At 40.9% G+C, this 20,622-nt stretch overlaps 1 protein-coding gene across 1 annotated transcript in view; it reads left to right on the forward strand.

Moving 5' to 3' along the window:
- Window positions 1-12,167: 12,167 nt before the first annotated feature.
- LOC114071969 (guanine nucleotide-binding protein G(q) subunit alpha-like) overlaps window positions 12,168-20,622 on the forward strand; it is a 118,545-nt gene continuing 110,090 nt past the window's right edge. Inside the window, exon 1 of the mRNA XM_027909877.1 lies at window positions 12,168-12,666. Within this exon, the coding sequence (XP_027765678.1) occupies window positions 12,531-12,666 (136 nt within the window). The 5' untranslated portion in view covers window positions 12,168-12,530. The remainder of the gene's footprint in view (window positions 12,667-20,622) is intronic.

Below are 20,622 nucleotides of genomic sequence, written 5' to 3' on the forward strand. Positions count from 1 at the left end.
AGCTTCATGTGTTTATGAAAGTACTGATCCCCAACAGCAATACGGGACCACTGATACAATGAGTCATGATCCTGTGAAATAACCCCAATCTACATGATGTGACAAATGCATTTAAGCTAACCGAACAGGCAGATTCTCAGCAAATAGGTCTATTGTAATAATTGTGTGATCCTATCAGTGAAAATTCAGCATCAAACACTCCTCAAAAATAATTTGGCTGGAGACTGGGCTGATAAGCAGCCAAAACTGCATGAACATAGCGGAAAATCTGATTGTGAATCAGCCACTTCACACTACAAATATACACAACCAGCAGGGCCTGTTGAGCTCTCCCTCCACAGCAGCTGGCTGTGCAGTGGCCATCCCCACTTGGGCAATAATGCCTCTGAAGGTTACCCCTCAAAGGCTGAGAGAGTCCTTACCTGACACCTGAAGCAGTGGGTTGGCAAGTGACGTTTTTTGCATGCATATAACATTTAAGATATGTACAGCAGGTTTATGAAATAATCTTTCTTTCTATGTGGTAAATAGTAGAGTATTGACTGCCAATCCATCTGTAATTATTCAATATTTTATAATTTACTGACCATGGTTCTTTATATTTAGAATTATCCTAAGGAAAAAAAAGGTATTTTCAGATTGAGCGTGACTGTCTGCTTTTTCAGCTGTCCCACTGGCATTTCTATATGTACACTCCTTTTCTTTTTTTTCTACAGTATGGTTACCTTTAAGATCAGCAGTCAGGTATTGCAATTGTCCAATATCTAGACGTAAGATAAACTGTTAGGAAGGCAAGGCTTTTCCACTGGCTTTTGGCTTTGCAGCCTGTACTTATTTAGCAAAACATCTAAAAAGATAATTTCACTTCTATTCATATATGTAAATCTATTTGTGTCAAGTGGAGTCTACAGCCAAGTGCTTTGCAGTTACCACACCGTAGCTGATACCTCTTATTTTTATGAAGATACACAAAAAATTGAGTGAGATTAAGAATAGCAGACTGTTGATGTATTATAGGCAGTAAAATACAATTTTAAAAAATATTTAATTCATCAAACATATTTACATTTAATATTTAAAACCAACTTTGTACTGCTATTCACTGTTTATTGCTACCTTAGGAGTAGATAGTCAGGATTTTTTAAACAAATATTGATTAGACTTTGCTCTTTGTAGAAGAAAAAACCCATTGACTGTATTAGTGTAGTTTATCAATTAAAGGCTGCATTTTTTTTGGCTAGACAACATGTTATGAACATTTTTTAAAGTCTGAAATATTAAACTGCTCATGCTAATACAGGTAACAGTCTATAAGAAAAACTATGTTTTTATTGCAAAGGTAAACCTTGATTTCAAATGTTGTCTCATGAACTAAAACCTCTATGAATCTCTCCGAGACTTTAATCAGAAAGTAATTCAGCACACTTCAATGCCTTTGTAATTCTGCTGAATTTTAACTCTAAATATCACAATGACTAATCAAAGCTCATAAAAATTTATCTGGTGCCAGGTGGCCACAAAAGTCTATGTGTAAATGTAAACTAATCTTTACTGTAATTCTTCAATAACAGACTCAGATTGATTCTAAAAGTATTCCTGTAAAATAGTCATCGTAGAGAATATTACACAGAACTTGCCTACTGGGTATGCTCCTGCAAAGGAGAAAGCTTGTTAGAGGTTGTGAGGGTGATAGATGCCAGAAGGTACCCCAAAAGCCAGAAGTCAAACAGATCCTAGGTGCTGACTGAGGAAAAAATGTCCTGAATAAAATTAGTTATATTTGCTTAGTAATAAGGGAACTACTAACTAATGGTGACCTTTTGCTAACAGTGATGCATGTAACTGCTAAATGTGTAGTATTTAGCTTATGTGTTGCATGGCTGATGTTTGAGCTGAGTTCTGCTGTTGAGCTGCTACTTCACATGAGTGAAGAGAAGGCTTTGTCATGGCAAAGAGAAGGAAACATACCTGTTTAAAGATCTCCTATTATTGAAATACCTGTATTAACACATAGGCTTTGCATATGTATTTCTCTTACAACTACTATCAGGACTGGAATCTCAGTTAGACACTAAATAGTGAGAAAAAGGAAATACTCTTCTAAACAGTTCAATGCTGTCTACCTACATGTCTTACAAAGCAGATCTGGTACTAAAGCATGCAAATAGGCAATGTGAACAAAGCAGTCAAATGGGACAATGGAGACAAAAAGGGAATGTAAAAGAGATTAAGCAAACAGTACTAAATAGGGTCTACATTTTATAACAGAATTCCAGTAACTAAGAGTAGTCTCAGGTCACTGCTAGAACTGGCTGTTCTCACTATGATCAGCTGTTTCTAGTCTTATATATGATGCAAGTCTCAACTTAGGACTTGATAAATCTTTTGTGAAAACCGTGGAGCTGTTTTTTTCCATTCAGAAAGGAAAAGAGAGAGGAATAGCAATCATAAAGGTAAAAGAAGAAGATTAACTTAGTACTTAAACAGCAGGAAAATAGAACTAAAACTTTAGTTAAATTGTACTTTACATGATCACAGAATCACATCATGAGTAAGATGGAAAAGACCTCTGACATCATCAAGTCCAACATTTTACCGGATACTACCTGGTCCACTGGACCATGGCACTAAGTCCAGTCTTTTCTTTAACACCTACAGAGATGGCTGACTCCACCCCCTCCCTGGGCAGCCTGTTCCAATGCTTAATAATGCTTTATGTGAAGAAATTCCTCCTAATGTCCAGCCTGAACTTCCCCTGGTGCAGCTTGAGACTGTCCTCTCATCCTGTTGACTGCGAGAAGAGGCAGATCACCACTTTGCTATAACATCCTTTCAGGTAGTTACAGGGAGTAATGAGATCCCCCCTGAGCCTCTTTTTCTCCAGGCTAAATAATCCTAGATCCCTCAGCTGCTCCTCGTATGACTTACCCTCTAGAACCTTCACCAGCTTGATTGGCCTTCTCTGGACAACATAGGGGACAGAAAAATTGTGAATGATCTGAGGTTAAAAACAAATGAATCTTGGAGTGTTATCTCTCTAATGAGATCAAAAAGTGAGATCAAAAATCAACCATTTTGGTTTAGCTGGTTCATTTTATCATGAACTGCCACAAATGCCTAAATGCACATGGATCACTTTGAAAAAAGTGCAAGAAGATGCTGTACTGCTGCCTTGTGGAAGATATTTATCTTGAGCAGTTGATGAACTTGAACAGGCTGTGTTTGCTCTATTGGAAGTTGCACATGAGAAGCACTTACGTTATTAATATAATCTGAAAATTATAATATATATTTGGGAAAGGCAAACGGTATGTGGATCAAGGGGTGAAATGCATTCATCCTGGCTGTGAGACCCTGTACAGTGCAACTAACATGGGCAGGTGCTACATGGCTAGCACGTATGCTGTGCTGCATCGCACAGCTCCTTCAGCCCCAGGACAGGCCCAGCACATCTGGGGGCTGGAAGAGCATGTGGGCAGCTCCTGCTTAGCGCTACTGTGACACCTTCTCTGTAGCCTTGCCCTTCAACAGAATTGTTTTCTTTTAAGGACCTCAAATGACTGAAAGTGTGAGTTTTTCCCCCAAGCCAGGACCTGCTCTGTGCACTGTGCCAAGGAAAAACCCCTTGGTGCTCTGACCAATGCAGCATGATCATGGGATGCCAGTACCTGAGGTGTGAGATGTATATTCCTCCTTAGTCCATCTTTTTGAAACAGTTATCTTATTAAGCCATTTGTTTCTGGGCCTTTTTTACTGAAACAATGAAAGACCCTTGTACCAGCTTGCTTTTACATCACCCCACCCCCCAGTGAAGAACAGAGAGTATTTGATGTTATAAGATCGAAAAACAGGGGTTTGCTGAACTACATTTTGGAAATCAGAATGGTAAAAATTATTTCATTAGAAGAATTTTGAACTCCACAGAGAAACTTAAGCATAAGTATCGATATATACATGACATACTAGAGAATATTACCTTTTTTCTTTTTTAATACAACACTACCACTTTAAGGTCCCCTATGAAGAGTCTAGCAGAGACTTTTTATGAGAATGGGTATAACAATGAGATAACCAGCACATTAGTATTTTGCAGCTGATAAAATAATGAAAGCACAGAACTACATATAAAGCTCAGTCTATGTGCAAAGATGAGCTTTTTTTTTCCTGGAAAAAAATAAGATATTTAACGAAGAACATAAACAGACAAAAGTGCTTTGATCACGGTGACCTTGAACTCAGAAATTATATTGTAAACAAATCTGACCATTATGAGATTAAACAGTTAGATTCAATGAAAAGTATTTGTAATGTGAATGAGTATATGGACCAGACTATAAAATTCTTAAAAGGACTCTTTGTTACTTGCCATGGCAATAGTGTAAAAGAACTCAACAAGTAGATTCGCAAATATTAATTATTAGAAACTGCACTATGTGGGAGTTCCCAAATCACTTGTCTGAAAAAATAATAGCTTACTAAAAGTTACCTGGAAAAGTATTCATCTCTTGTATGTATGCACCAATATTTAACAAGTCCTTTGATCTATCAATTTCATGTAAATGGAAGAAAATTAACTGTGAGCATACACCAACAGTAAATCATATCATTGCACAGGGAACTTGAAAAACTGTTACATGTTGAAGTATATACGCTCGTGCACATTATGCTGTAAATGCCAAAAAACTTGAGACTACTAAAAACTTAGAAAACACCTTAAACATCTGATTCCGCTATTAATAGCACATTAGCAGAAACTGAAAATGGAACTTCTTTATAGTTAAATTTTTGTTTTACTTGATTGACATTTTACCCATCAGAACAAAATTCGGGTTTTCCATCTTTAAATCCAAGTTTTCCATCTTTCTGTATGCAGTGGAATATACGGTAGGGGGAGCTAAATGTCTTTTTTTTTTTTCTGGTAAATCCCACATAATGGTGACTAGTCTCTTATCATGAGCAGGTATTAATGGCAAAAGTTTTCCCTCATAAATGTAAGAGGCTTGAATATGCAGCATAATTCAAAACACAGCTACAATTGTTCTCAGTATCCAACTTAAAATTTTAACACTGATTCTTCTGAAAATATCCCATTCTCTTTAAAGTTGTAGATGCATTAAACATTCTATATTTTGGAGTAAAAAATCAACTTCTTACAATATCTTTAAACATATAACCACAAAAACAAAAATGAAATTTCAGAGTTATTTTTATATAGATTCTATGTAAGGTAATGCAAACCCACAATTCAAAATACAACCACATTAGGAGGCAGTCTAATAGCAATACAGCACCCTGACAAGCCTGCTTCTCTATTATACTCATACCAGAGTAATACATGATTTTTATCCGTATTTGTATTTGAATCATCTTACCACTCTATACAACTGTCTATATGTCCAAAGCAGCTTTTTGTAAGTGTTGAAAAATCTATTTTTTCTGTCTCTTAGAACAAATGAAATCAGTCATTATCCTTTTCCCTACTGATGAATTTCCATAATTCCCCCAAATATTATAGATTCACAAATCTTCTGTAAGATTATAGTGCAGAACACTATCTAAATTCAGTACTAATTGCAGGGGAAAATGACTAATATACAGCAATCACTGTACTGTTAGTATTAGCTGTGCATGTCAGGCAAGAGAATTTTTTCTGTTTCTGCCCAAGTTCAAGTTCACAAACCACCTCATACTGGCTCAAGAAACTTACTATCTGGCTGTCCTGTTGTATACTGAAGTTATAGTTATAATTAAAGTTATATAACTAAATCTTCAAGTCAGATATGGCGAAGTACTTTCTGAGCCGTTTCCAATAGCCAATGGTGTGAAGCAAGGCTGTGTTCTTGCACCAACTTTATTCACAGTCTTCTTCAGCATGATGCTCCAAAGGGCCACGGCAGACCTCGATGATGATAACGGTGTCTACATTCGATATCGTACCAATGGGAGCCTTTTCAACCTAAGGTGACTGAAGGCCCACACTAAGACCTTAAATCATCTTATCCATGAGCTGCTTTACGCTGATGATGCCGCCCTCCTCGCCCACACAGAAGTAGCTCTGCAATGTTTAACATCCTGCTTTGCAGAGGCTGCTGAGCTTTTTGGTCTGGAAGTCAGCTTGAAGAAAACAGAAGTTTTATATCAGCCTGCACCTCAGGAAGTCTCCCATCATCCCCATATCACCATTGGTGAAACAGAGCTCAAATCAGTCCAACAGTTTAATTACCTGGGAAGCATCATTTCCTCAGACGGTAAGATTGAAGCTGAAATTGACAACAGGTTAGCAAAGGCATACAGTGCTTTTGGTAAACTCCATAAAAGAGTGTGGCAAAACAAACACCTGAAGAAAAGTACTAAGATCAGTGTTTACAGAGCCATTGTACCGTCTGCTCTTTTATATGGGTCTGAATCACGGGTCATTTACCACCACCACTTGCATCTCTTAGAATGCTTCCATCAGCGCTGCCTCTGTACAATCCTAAACATCCACTGGACTGACTATGTGACCAACACGTCTGTCCTTGAACAGGCAGCAGTCACGAGCATTGAGGCCATGCTACTGAGAACTCAGCTGTGCTGGGCAGGGCACGTCTCCAGGATGCAGGACTACCGCCTCCTTGAGACTGTGCTCTATGGGGAACTTGCCAATGGCTGCCTCAAGAGAGGAGGCCCGAAGAGGAGATACAAGGACTGCCTGAAACAGTCCCTCAGCCTTGGCCATATTGATCATCAGTATTGGTCTACCCTGGCTCCAATCAGGAGGCCTGGAGACACACCATCTATAATGCTGCTCTTGAGGAGAAAAGACAACGCAGAAAGAATTGCGTCTCGTCTGTATCACCTGGGTAGTCTTTCTGCTGTACCTTCTGCAACTGGACTTGTCTATCTTGCATTGGCCTTTTTAGCCATCAGCACGCTTGTAGCAAGTGTGGGTAGAGCCCCTCTCAAAGGGGCTCTTCGTTCACAAAGCCTAGCCATGATGATAACTAAACCTGTAACATAGTTTATAAATTGAGGCTTAAAATATAACCCACATTTTTACTACAGTGTGTAACTTAGAGCCTCAATTCCTGCTGAAGTATCAAGTAGAAGCCAATTATTTTGCTATCCTCTAATTCTGTTTTCTCTATTTTTTGAAATACTTCTGCAGGAATGCTACTTTTGTCAAGTATTTGTGATGGCTTTATATAAGACTTAGAAAGGACTATTTTTTCTTAGTACCACAAGTTTTCTAATAGATTTTCATACACAGAAAGAAAGATACCTCCCCTGTTACTGTACTTCCACTTAAAGAAAAACATTGATCACCGTCTGTCTTGGGATCCTTCTCTGTATTCACTTTAAAGCAATAAATACTGGAAACAGTCTCCTGATGGACTTCTGTTGCCATTTAATAAAATTATATATATCAATAAAAATAATTTAATTATTCATCTGAAAATACAATTGACTAGGTCATAACTTTTATCCCTATGTTGCTTATCACTGAGACATTTCCTTTTGCTTTTCATTATGAGATTTGGTAGTAATGTGCCAAAGGTATTGATGTTCCTATTAATACAAGATACAAAGCATACAGAATTCATTACTAAAGCTTCCAAATTCTTGCAGTGAATTTGTTTGAATTGCCTATTGAAAAGGCAATTTTAGGAAGTGCTATTCAATGAATACCCTACCAATCTGTTAATATAATTTGTGTCATGTGGCTAGATCAAGCATATTTTGGTTTGGGGGGGGCGGGGGTGGTTTCAGGGTTGAAATTTATGAACCTGTTCCACCAGACCTGTGCAGAACAGCTGGCCGATGCAAGTGATCTGGCAGCTTATTGCCACAGAAACAGTGGTCTGGATCTCACTGTGCCTACTGGACATTTTCCTTGAGAAGTCTTGAAGGGTCAGCTGAGCCTTTGGGAAAGCCAATACAAATCCTTAAACAGCAAATTCAGGAAAGCAAACCGGGAAAAAAAAAAATCAAAAAAACCCCCACAGCAACAAAGCCAGTACAATGGACCAGGATCAGTTCCGTGAAGGAGCTCAGTGAGCTGTCTGCCAGCTTTTCCGCCGGGGCGGGCGCGGCGCCCGGACGCTCCAGCGGGGAGCGCTCTGCCGGGGATGGACGCTCCCGCAGAGGGGCGCTGTCCCGCGGGATGCGCGTCTGTGCCGCCCTGTCGGGGGTGCGGGGGCACCCCTCCTCTGGCGCTGGGGGAAAGTGATATCTGGAGAGGCCTCTGAGCAACAAAAGGGTACAGAAAAATACTGGCGCTTTATAAGAAATAGGTCATCCATAAGAACCTCGACATGCAAATAGGTAGAAGGAAGCAAGTTTCTAAAATTTTACATAAGGTAGATGAAAAAGTAGAGAGTTTTAAGCCTTCCCTTGTCTTTAGCCTGTACCTTAGCACCTTGGCAGGCAAGCTTTTACTTTGAAATAAGTAACACTTTGTCAAAACAACACACACTGCAACAAACTGATTATATCCATCGAAGGATTGCGAATATTGGATGTTACTCCTTTAACAGCAGAGAAACAAGAGACACATTCTATTTGGGTTGGCTTGGGTTTTGTTGATTTTGTTGTTGTTGTTGTTTTATTTCGTTTTGGTTTTGCCTAAAAAAAAACCCAAACAAAACCAACAAACAAAAACCTTAATAGGATGGCATACTGGAAGGGTAATTTGCTAGCCTCAGACATACTGATGGCCTTTAAATTTACTGTAAGTATTCACAAACAAGACTGAGAAGTACTTGTGTGTAGCATTATGAAAACATCTTAACACAAAACGGCAATCAAAAAACACTTGCAAGATATCCAATTGCTTAAGAGGGGATACTGACTAACCATGACAATACTGTGATGTTGCTATACACAGTCTTCTGGTTTATTGTCATAGGAGTACCAAGTTCAGATACTGTTTGAAATCTATCAAAACATCACAGAAAACCTACCTCAGGCAGAAGAGACAGAGGAGATTGGCAATAAATATCTTCAGGCATATGGAAGGAAGAAATTGAAAACTGGAATAGATTAGTGCAAAGAATATTATGGAGTTGATAAAACAGAGCAGTAGTTTCCCAGTCTTTGCTGTCTTATAAGCAAGAATACCAAGATGCAGGTTGTTTAATACTACCTTTTCTCCTTCTATCAGTCTCACTTTTAATTTCCTGTGGCAGTAAGCAACATTAAAATGTCTCACAGGCAGGTTGCTATGAACCATGCACTGGAGACTACTTGGATAGAGGAATATGAGATTATTAGTGCTACAGAGGAGGCTTATCAGGAAGTATCTGTCCAGTATTAGGTAACAGTATGGATAGCATCTACAGAAAATAATTACCTGTATGGGCAATAATGATGTCTGTCATTTACTGATAGTTCTTATTAGGATAAAATATTTATAAAGGTCATTTCACATTTCAAAACAAAAGCCAACCACTGAGGTCTGGAAGCCAATCGAGGTCTGGAAAGAAACTTCCTCATAGGTTTATTATGTAATTGTCCATAATGGGGTTCTTCTGACTTCCACTAAGTCATGAAGCAAATGGGTAAAATAGCATGTAATGGCTTTCTGCTGATGCTGGATTCAGGACTAGATGGCTTATCCATTAAAAATCTGAAGATACTTAGTAAAAATTTTAAATCATGTTATGTCAATAAGAGTGGTACATACAGATTAAACTTACGATCCCTGGGGTGTCTTTTCTCATTAAAAATGCAAAATTAAATGACAACTCTACATTTGAGGTACACGCTGTGTTCATGCCTTCTACAATGAGCATATAAAAGGATTAAGAAAGTTTAGTCAAGACTTCATCTACTGCAGAATGTTACAGTTTTTAATGGAATGGTGTGCCCTCAATTTGGGGGTGGATTTGATTCAGTTTAACTAAAGGCTGGAAATTCACTGAGCTGTTCCAACCCTTTCTGTAAGATTCTTGAAGAGAGTTGCTGTGGATTTGAATACCGTGTACAAAACACCCATCTAATATTTCTTGTGATTTTTACCATACATTCATCTTCTGTCTTTTGGACCTGGCATTTAGAAGAAAACTCTGCTATCTTGAGAATTATTTTCTTGAAGAACCATGCCCCCCCGCCTTTTGTTGCCTTTTATTGTCTCTGTAATTCAATGGTGGTGCAGTGGCTAAACCACAGCGTTGTCAACGCTGAGATCTGGGTTCAATTCCCGGTTAGGACACTCCCCGGGCAGATGGAGCTCGTTAGCCCTGTAAGGCAATCCATCTACGTCCTGAGGACCTCGCTGCCACCGTCCAAGCGTGCTTGGCCCCGGCAGATGAACCTCAGGATTAAAGGGTGGGCTCAGTTCCGCGCACACTGTGTCTCACCTAAAAAATCCAACGCGCAGGCTGGAAGGTGGAAAGACCTTCCCCGGTTCTTCGTTCGCGAAGAGACTGGCCATTATAGTCTGCATTATAATTCAATCTTTAGAAATTTTTATTGCATTTAACATTAATGCATTCATCTGGAACCAGAACATAAAACAGATGAATATATAGATACAGGTATATACATACAGGTTTTAAAATAGAAAATATGCTTTGAATGAAATATAATCTACTATTAATAGCTGGGACTACAGAGTTTTGACTAAATAATAATACATGACTAAAAGTCATGTATTAATTGACTAGAATAAAAAAAAATCCAAGTCATCTTAACCATTTTTATACATTATACATAAATGTAGATGTAAAATGTAGATCTATGTGGAAAATCATGCATTTTTTAAAGTAATGATTTTTTTCATGCTCGAAAAAATTGATTGAATATATTATTTTCCTGATTGGTTTATTCTTTTTATTATTCATCATGTAGTCTTACTTTTTATGACAGATAAATTCTTACCCCCTTACTTAATTCGTATTATCAGTATGTAGATAAAGTTTTAGGAAAGTGCATGCAAATTTCAAAACAGGTGTCAGCGGGTACTGGAAAGAAGATGGAGAGTGATGTGCCCTTCTATCCACTACATAGGCTAGTACGTGTTTCCCAGCAGATTGGGCAACATTCCTAGATACAAGTAGCTTAATATGGAGGTGGCCAGAGGAAGCGCAGGTGTGGGAATTTTGTGCGGAGCTTATGAATCCACAAAAACTGAAGGCGTGTCATTGCATTCTGCCCTATTGTGTGCCATCGCCCCGGGGGCTACCGGAGGCTACGTGGGGACAGCTTTCAGGGACTGAGCCTGAGGCAGGGGCTGAGTGGAGCATCGTCCGCGGCGGTGCCGTTCCCTGAGGTGTCCCAGCGCGTCCCTGCCGAACGCACGGCTTTGCTTTCCCCTGCAGGGCCGGGTGTTGGGGCGCTAAAGCTGCCCGACGCCTGGCAGCGTGCATGTGTCCCCGCTCTGCTTTCCTGCTTTCCCACTCCGGCCAAAGCTGGAGAAGGCATTCTCCCTTCCCTTTCTCCTTCTCTCATCTCCGCCAGTGCCTTACAACCCAAGTCAGATCTCTTAGGATGGGAACTAAATAAAAATGTGTGCCCGCAACTGCAAACAAAGGAAGCGAAAGCAAACACGGCGGTAGGGAAGGCGCTGCTTGGCAGGACAAACCGGAGCAGGCAGAGTTCCTCGCGGCCATTTGGTGTGAGAATCCGCCCAGTCTCTCCCCGCGCCTCCCCGCCCCTGCCCTCCGCCGCTGTGGGGAGCGGCACAGCGCGGGCGGGGGTTCCGCTCCCCCGGCCGCTCTGCACTGGCGCTCGGCGGCGCGGGGAGAGAGCGGGAGCGACGGCGGGAGACGGGACGCCATATTCCTGCACCACGCCCGCAGAGCCGATCCATTTAAAAGCCGGTCAAGCGCGGCCCCTGCCAGTCCGCTCCCTTCCTTTTCGTCACCGCCGCTCTCTCGCCCACACGGGCCCGACCGAGCCGAGCACCGGCAGGTCCCTGGCAGCGCCCCCCCCTCCCCCCTCCCGCTGGAGAGGCGAGCGGCCGCGGTGCCGGGGAGGAGGGGCGGTCGCGGCGAACGTCTTCCTGCCGGGCAGCAGCGGTCTCGCCCACCCCGCAAGAGCCGGGCTCCCGCTCCGGGGGCGGGGAGCGGCGGGGAGATGTGTGCGTGTGCGGGGCGGGATTAGCGGGCATTAGCACTTCCACGGGAGGTGGGGTGGTCGCATCGGAGGGCGGCGGGGGTGTCGGCGGCCGCCAGGGACACTAAGGGACCGCGCAGGCTGCGGGCGGCGCCGAGGGAAGGGAAGCAGCGGGGCGAGGGGCGGCTCGGCTAGGTAGCGCTGCTGCTGCCGCCGCAGTGGATGTTTCCATGTTGCTCGGTGCTTGATTTAGAGGAGAGGAGGAGTTGTCAGCTGCAGGGAGCAGGGATCCGCGCCGCCAGCGGCCCTGCCTTTCTTCTCCCCCCTGTGTGGCATCGAGGCGGCTCCGCCTGCCCGCCTGCCCTGCGGCGGCCCCCGGGCTCTCGGAGAGTGCCTCTGCCCCCCGGGGCCGGAGCGGCGGCGGGGTGCGTGTGTGCGAGTGTACGTGCGGGTTTTAGGGGGGCTGGGGGCTGTGTCTGAACCAGTTAGGAAGAATGACTCTGGAGTCCATCATGGCGTGCTGCCTGAGCGAGGAAGCTAAGGAAGCCCGGCGGATCAACGACGAAATCGAGCGGCAGCTGCGCCGGGACAAGAGGGACGCCCGCCGGGAGCTGAAGCTGCTGCTGCTGGGTGAGTGCGGGGCTGCCGCCGCCCGGCTCGGCCTGCTCGCCTCGGGCCGTCGCCGTCGCGCACGCCCCAGGTGCCGCCGGGGCTGCAGCCCGGCGATCGCCATCGCCCCGGGCGCCCTCCAGCCGACGCGGTCCGTGGCGGGGGGCAGGCAGTCGGCAGCGGGCGGGTTGGCGGCGATGCCCGCGGTGCCCCCAGGCGCTCGCCGCCCTCGCCGCGGGGAGCCACAGGCCGAGCACCCGCGGCGGGGAGCGGGGCGTTTGTGTCCGCCCGCGGGCTTCGCCGGCGGGGTGGGCTCGGTGTGGGAGGGGAAGCGGCGTTCCAAAAAGGAGAGGGGACGGATGGCGGGTGAGTGACAGGGTGCGGGGCTCGGGGCAAATGTCGAGGTGTGTGGGGGAGCGATGGCAGCGAAGAGGCTTAGGGAAGGGACTCGCAGGGCGAGTCGCTGTGCAGATCGATGGTGGCGAGTGTAGTATCTGCATTGTTCCGTGAGCTTCGGGAAGGTTGTTAGCTCACCGGTTGCATTTTCTTATTGTGATTTTTATTTCATGAGGCAAAGTGGGTGCTCGGCGTGTGCACCAGCTTGTATAAAGAAAAGGGAGCCGTAAAGGCCTAGATGCACAAGCCTAGCTGAGAGGGAACCTGAAGTGTGCAGGATGATCACAGGATCTTTAATACCGTCGGAATCCGCCCACTGGTCAGGAAATTCAATCTACTTTATCGTTTCTCATTAATTAAAACAGAGCTTGTTTTTTAAGAGCTGCAAGTATGCAGAGACAGCTTTTATCTAATAACGTTAAAATAAGCCTTTTGAATTAAAATACACCTGCCCGTGTCCAGTGTGATGTACTATGTGTAATATGGTTTCTGCGTGGGACTCACAGGCCTTGAAATACGTTTTCACTGCTGTCTGGTGTGTGGATGAGAAGGGATGTTGCAAGTGCATGCGGGATGTTTACGGTGAACATTATTTGTCTTGGGTCATGTAGTGGTTTATACTGGGGGAGTAAACTGCCTTTTCAGTGAGGAAAGGCAAGTTGAAAGAAGTCCGAATATGTTTTAGTGCTTCCATACAAACACGCTATTTCCTGCAGCTTGTCTTCTGGATATGGAGAAGGCTGTCGGGATCATTTAGCTGTGTGGGAGGGGTGTGGTGAACATGGATGCAGCACTTGCAGTAATAACGTTCTGTCTCATTTTGGCCTGGTTTTGGTTTTTGTCAGTGCATGTTGTGACTTTAAGGATTCGCAAAGAAGATAAAATTCCTTGCCCTGGCTTAATATTGTCATGGATGTTTAAGTATGATTAATGACCTACAGTTGCTTCAGGAGAGGCAATTCGTGGATTTGACTTGTTACTTGGGTCCAAATTGTTTCTCTATTTTCCTGATTTTTCTTGCAGTAGTGCTAGAGACATCTCTCAGATTTTCAGAGATATATGGAATTTACCAAACAAGACCAGTATATATTCCCTAGAGAAAGAATTCAGAGATCACTTCTGCAATCAGGAATGCAGAGCTTGTGCTGCTTCACAAGGTCCTCCCACTGCTAAACAGTTATGGCATTGCTTTGGACCAGATGGTACTTGATGATTTGAGGGAGAATAGAGGAGAAGCCAACCCCTAGAAATGGTTAGGGAAAACTCTTTTGAGTGCCTGTGTAAAAGATTTTTGCATTCATCATCAGTGCCAACTTCCAACAGGCTTGTGAAGGCATAAGCATAAGAGGGGTGAACTTCGGCTGCTCGTACTTTATAGTGTATCTTTATACTTGGGTAATAAAACTAGTACAGAAATTGTTACTGTGCACACATTTTTTGCCTTTTGTCAGCTTCTGTCATATGTTAGACTGAAACTGCTTGTGCACATTTGGAGTTAACACTTAATGACCTTGTCTTGTAAAATGCGGTGTGGTGGTGAACCACTCTTGGAGTCTTTGTATCGGGTAGGGATTCAGGATTCAATGTCTAAACAAATTTTAGGAAAACTTCTTTCATTAGTGGGGGTTTTTGCAATTCTTTTGCACATCAGCATTTCATTTTTGAGTCACTTCCATTGCTTCCTCAGCATAGGCAATTGCTCAGTTGTTAAGTTTGTGTGGGTAATTCATATAAGACAGACAAAACCATTTAAAAACAAAAATGTATTCATTAAAAATGCTAAGGCTGGTAGTGTGAAAACCATCTGAAGCTGCTTAATGTCATTTGGGTTTTTTTATATCCAGTAGACCTTTACTGTCTCATTACATCTCTTACACCCTTACTTTTAAGGGGAAAAATCATTAGTGTAAACATAAGCAAGCATGTTTGGTGGGTTTTGGTTTTTTTATTTGGTGTTTTTTGTTTGGTTTGGTTTGGTTTTTTTTTAATTATTTTGTTTTGTTTTTTTGGTCAGAAGTGCCAACTTCCCAGTGTGTAAAGTATAGTGGGTCTGAAAAGTGGGTTAAGGGCTTTTAAATATGGGAGTGAAGGATATCCTTTGGCTCATAAAAAGAGCACTAGCACAATTTAAGCAGAGCCTTGTTAAGTGACTATACGTGTTCTTCACACTTGTTGCAAGTGGTAAGTAAAAGGTATTATGAACTCAGAAGGTTCTAAGGCACAAACAAGTGTATCTGTGCCAGGTTGTTTTCTTAGACTTGTTTAAAAATTAGATGTATACACATAAAAATGTACATATGTTGCAAACATTTAAAAAAATGTAACATTTTTAGATCAGGAGAAGTTTTTTTCCTCCTTAACTTGTGAAAGAGAGAGTGCTTTCTTGGAAAATTAGTTTTCTCCTAATTGTTACTGCCTGACACAGGCAGTGTGCTTGATACACCACTTTATGTGTTAATGATATCTTTTTACTTTTCATGGAATCAAAGAGTCCAAAATCTGAAGTCATTTGCAGAAAACATCTACTGTGTCCTGAGATTAATTATAGGTATTCATTTAAAAATAAACATTTGATGTGATTAAAGATTAAAATAGCACTTTTAGATACTTTATTGTACATCACTGCTTGCTTTTTTGAGCAGATTAGGAAAAGTATTTTTTTGCTGTTGTAATTCTGGAAAGCCAGAATCAATAAATATGCACTGAAGGCATATTATATAGTAGCTGTTGTTCAGCTAGCATAAGTTGGCTATAGTGTTTCAAGGCACTTTGGAACAGATTCAGTCTTGCACTGAATTTGGTTTTAATCTCCTTTATTTTCCAAACTCTTCTGGATTTCATTACTTCTGAATACTTTGCAAAACTTGATGATTGTTCTCCAGAGCTTACAGTTGTTAGTATCCATCCATTGTTTGCTGTTAGCTGTAAAAACACATTGTTTTTGTAATTAGGAGGGAAAAAAAAAAGGTGTTTAATGTTTTATATTAGCATATGTGAATGTATGCTTCCTGCTTGTACTATAGGCATATATATATATATATATATATATATATAGGCATATATATATATATTCATTTTTAAGCAGAGAAGTCTATCTGCTGTAGTTCTACAGATATAATTTTTCCCTGTCATTCATAGAACTTTTGCATGGTCTCAGAAGGCAGCATTTGAGCCTACATGATAGATTGTTGCCATAAACCATCAATCCTAGATATCTTCTGCCTGTAGACTCTGTATATTAATATTATACACTATTCTTTCAGTGGGAAATGCCTTGAGTACCTAAGAAAATAATCTGCCAGTATTGTGCTAGCTGTGCCTACATAAGTGCAGACCCTGGTCAGATGAAGTACTGGAGGTGTGTTTGACAGTGCTACTTTGCAGCATTTTTGTTGATGTGTGTCATAGGCAAAGTGTATTTTTTTAAGGGATAGGTGGTGTCTCTTATGTTGAAGATAGTACATATGTCAGTGAAGAACCTTGCCTGATATGAGTGTCCTATTCTCTGTGTGATAGCAAAGGAAATAGGTGGATGATAAGCCATTTGAATTGGCACGAACAGCAGTCTTATGTGAAAAGATGCTTTTAAACATAAGGTGAACGTATGCATTATTTCATAAAGCTGTGCCAGCAGAATTGAAGGTTTACATGCAGAACTTGGTATTTTCACGTAGACTTAGGCTTTCTGTAGATACACTGAAGAGAAAGTGGGTCCATCAAGCCAACAACTGCAAACTCTGGTTTTATATAACTTCTTCTTCAGCTGGAGAAGCAAGCAAGCTTCCTTATTCTTCCTGTAGTGTGTATTTGTATCAGTCTGCCCTACGCACACCGAACTCTTTCACATAATTTAGGTAATTGACACAGTACATATTTACAACTGTTAAATGAACAACTAGTTAACCTACATCTTGATAGGTGTTGTAAGTAGATTGCTAAACATCTCTTGCTTAGCAGAAGCTGTTTCAGAGGAAATACAATTTCATTCTGGATGTAAAAACCTTGATATGTTCTTATGTAGGCATATATGTCCATATATAAAAATATCTTTTTTTTTTTTTTCTGTTAGGAAAATTCAAATAATTATTTGGATATCTGTGTGATAATGTGAAGAACATTTATTTAGAAAATAATTAGGAATATATTTATTTTTACTGCCTCACAAGAGGATATTTTGCTTGCAGCAATTGAAAAGGGTTTGTTGCTGTTTTATTTTTACTTTCTGAGAAGTGATCTACATCCACTGAAGTTAATAGGAACTAGTTGGTGGTCTGAATAATAAAAGAATTCAGATTAAGTTAATTTTATTTAAATGTCAAAGAGCCAGGTGATCCCAAGTTTGTGTGTTACACTGACAAACAATATGTAGGATGAAAAAATACGTGTTGAGCAGGAAAATCTTTTGAGAATGGGCATTTGACTGTGTGCTGCAAGTTAAGAAATAGTAATTCTGCTACTTTAGTTGCCTCTAATTGGTTTTTCTGGTGTATAGTGGTAACAGCAATTTCATAGGGAAGAGCACTTCCTTGCAATCTCTGCAAAATTAATGCTGGGGAGGTGTGAAATATAAAGTAAGGTAAATATGTGATTAATGGTGATCAGCTTTGCTGCAGTCATAGAGTGCTATAAACACTGAGCATTTTTTCCTTGCCCAGCTGAATGATGTAGGACTCAGGAAAAATCTGATTCTTAAATGCTACTGTGTATGAACAGCTGTTACTGAAAAAGTATTAAAATAGTTCAGCATTCACCTTCTATTTACTGTAATTACCAAACCTGGCAAGAATGAAGAGCAGGGAAGCAGTAGAAAACAAAGGAAGAACTAGCATGTAGGAAACACCAGGAAGCCCTACAAGTGGTTTTAGTTGTAAAGAAGGAAGCATGCAGCAGGCTTTGAATATTGCTAACTCTGTGCAAAGAAACCAGATGTATTAACACTGGATGGCAGAAGTCTAAGAGATACCATAGTTTTAGAAGTTAAACTTTTTCAAAGTTAGTGGGAGAGTTCCAGGAACAGCACAAACATTTTTTCAGGCTAAACTAAAGTTTAAACCTTAAATGTTCTGAAAAGCACGTTGTTTCCTTAATAAGTAAAGCTGATCCAGAGACTAAACTCAAGTATGATTTGTCTACAAATTTTTGTCCTTTGTGGATTTTCAAAGGACAAATGGCATGGAATAGTCAAACTACTTAATTTGCACACTATGCTTAGTGTTTAACAGTACTGTAGAGTTTTATCCCGGTACTCAATGCAGATGGTGTTGCCAACAGAAAAGTGCTGTTGATTTCATTTTGCATTTGAGAAAGTGGTGCAGCTATTCCAAAAACAAAAATAAAACCCACCAGGAAGATTCCTTCTTTGTCCATCCATTAAGGCAGAATTATCTGGAAAACTGCTGGCATGAACTGTGTGGTTTAGGTGAGCCCCACTGTGGTGCTTCAGCTCATCTTTCTGTGAAAAGCAGGTGGTGTACAATATGTGCATTGCTTGAAGAAAGGAACATCAGAAATTTGATGAAAGCAGAAACACCTTGTGATTTAGTAAATTGAAAAAGTAGAGGCTGTGTCACTAGTGCATCAACACAGCTGAGCTGTGTGTTGACACCTTCATCTAGGAGCGCTGCTGTTTGTAATTTAGATTGACCTGCTTTGTGTGTGGAAGATGCATCTGTTAGGAATGAATGAGACTAGGCAGTTTTAATTGGTGCCCGAGTCTGGGCCTGGTTTTATCTCAGAACAAGCTCATGGATAAAATGTCTACCCGAGGTCTTGTCCGCGCTGATTATCTATGTCTTTTGTTTTATATCTAGGAGAATGTGATGGTGGTCCTTCTTGAAGTATTTTGCGACTCAGTCCCAGCTGTCAAAAATCTGTTGAAGGAGGATTTGTTTTTCCCAAGGGAAACTGTGGAAAGGGCAGTTAAAATTTGAAATACATTATATTCCCCCTCCCACACCTGATCTTCTCTTCTCTGAAGAAATGAGTGCGGTTAGATTCTTAACTCCTTTGTTTACTGTACAACACACCTCTAATCTTACTATCACCAAATGTGGATCAGAAGGGTGCTTTCCCTGATGGCGTTAGCCACCTTCAAGTTAAATCCAAGGTGGAAGCTCAGGTTTCTGTTCTGTAGGAACTTGGTGTATCAGGATAGAGAGAGAGAGAGAGAGAGAGAGAGAAACTCAACCTGCTAGAGATTCTTTGAGTAAATGGCAATCAAAGTAGAAATTACTAGTTTATTTAAGATATAGGCATGAAATCAACCTAAAGAAATCTCATTCTTGATCATGGTTTGACAGACTGAGATACTATGTAGTGAGTATGTCTTAGGTACATTTTTAAATTCTTCATTAGGGAAAAAATATTTTAGATTTAATAGTATTGGTTTTTGCAGCACAGACTATACGTTACTGCTTAGTCTTCTAGTGTGTCTGTCACCGTATGTGAGCTGTATGCTCATTGGCCACTATCGTACTGCTTCTTGGTTGTTGGCTAGTTCATTCCTCCACTAGCTGCAAACTCAAAAGGAATAAGATAATCTTTGTCAGGAATCTTTGTACTGAATGAGAACATTTCTGTGAGTTAAAGAAAGTTGCTTTTATCTCCTTGTTCTGTAAACCCACCACAGGAGTTTTTAACTCTGAAAGTCTTCAGTGTTAATGGTAATTATCTTGCTTATATTAGAGAATGTTGAAAAAGAATGCTGAAAGCTATTCCAGCCCACATTTATGGGTGAATAGAGTCATCTAGAAAACCAAACGGAAGGCTTTTGTAGCATCAGTTGCTAACTTATAAAGCCTGAAAGACTCAAATGCATAAAAGTCCAAGGAGATGCTGTCAGTCTTTGGTTTTTGGGAACTGATCACACTCGGAACACTGAGGATTAAGTATGGAATATATATTTTGCTGATACTGGATTTACAAAGCACTGTGTCAGTTGGTCTCATAGACGAGAGCAGTAAAACAATGGAAATTAAATGCTGAAAAATAAACACATCGTGTATGTATCTAAATAGATTCTTCTGTAGACATCCAGATACTTGCAGCATCTGATTGCTTTTTTGGAGTCTACTGTCTAGATGGTGTTGAAATGAAACATTTCTGTTGGTAGTGAAAATCTTTCAAAGATGGTTTGCAAAAAGGAACAATGGAAACAAGCAAAAACCTGGAACAACCCCAAAATACTCCTTTTTAAAGTTTGCTCTAGAAAGTATCAAGTTCACTTGATCTTTTAGAAATCAAGGTTCACATGGTCTTTTAGAACAGAAAACAGTGATACTTACAGTACTTCTCACTTGTATTTATTTTTGTTTGTTTGTTTTTAAAAAGGAAGTAATAGTAGCCTGGAAACACAATCAGTGTGTGGTTTTGCTGGGAAAAAAAGCCCAAAGAATAAAACATGTGTTCTTACTCCAGTATTTGAATAGCTCTGGTTAAAGTCTCATTTTCTTCTTTTAATTTCTTGTTTATGTGTTAATGGAACCTGACACTTTGTCACTGTTTTTGAAAATACTTCGATCTTCATTTCAGTTTAACCTCCTGTCCTGAAACTGCCATTTTTTATTAGGGATTATTATGATA

This window comes from Empidonax traillii, unplaced genomic scaffold (assembly GCF_003031625.1).
Source record: "Empidonax traillii isolate 1590-97213 ecotype Southwest subspecies unplaced genomic scaffold, ASM303162v1 scaffold28:size2823434, whole genome shotgun sequence".
In the NCBI taxonomy this organism is placed as follows: Eukaryota; Metazoa; Chordata; class Aves; order Passeriformes; family Tyrannidae; genus Empidonax; species Empidonax traillii.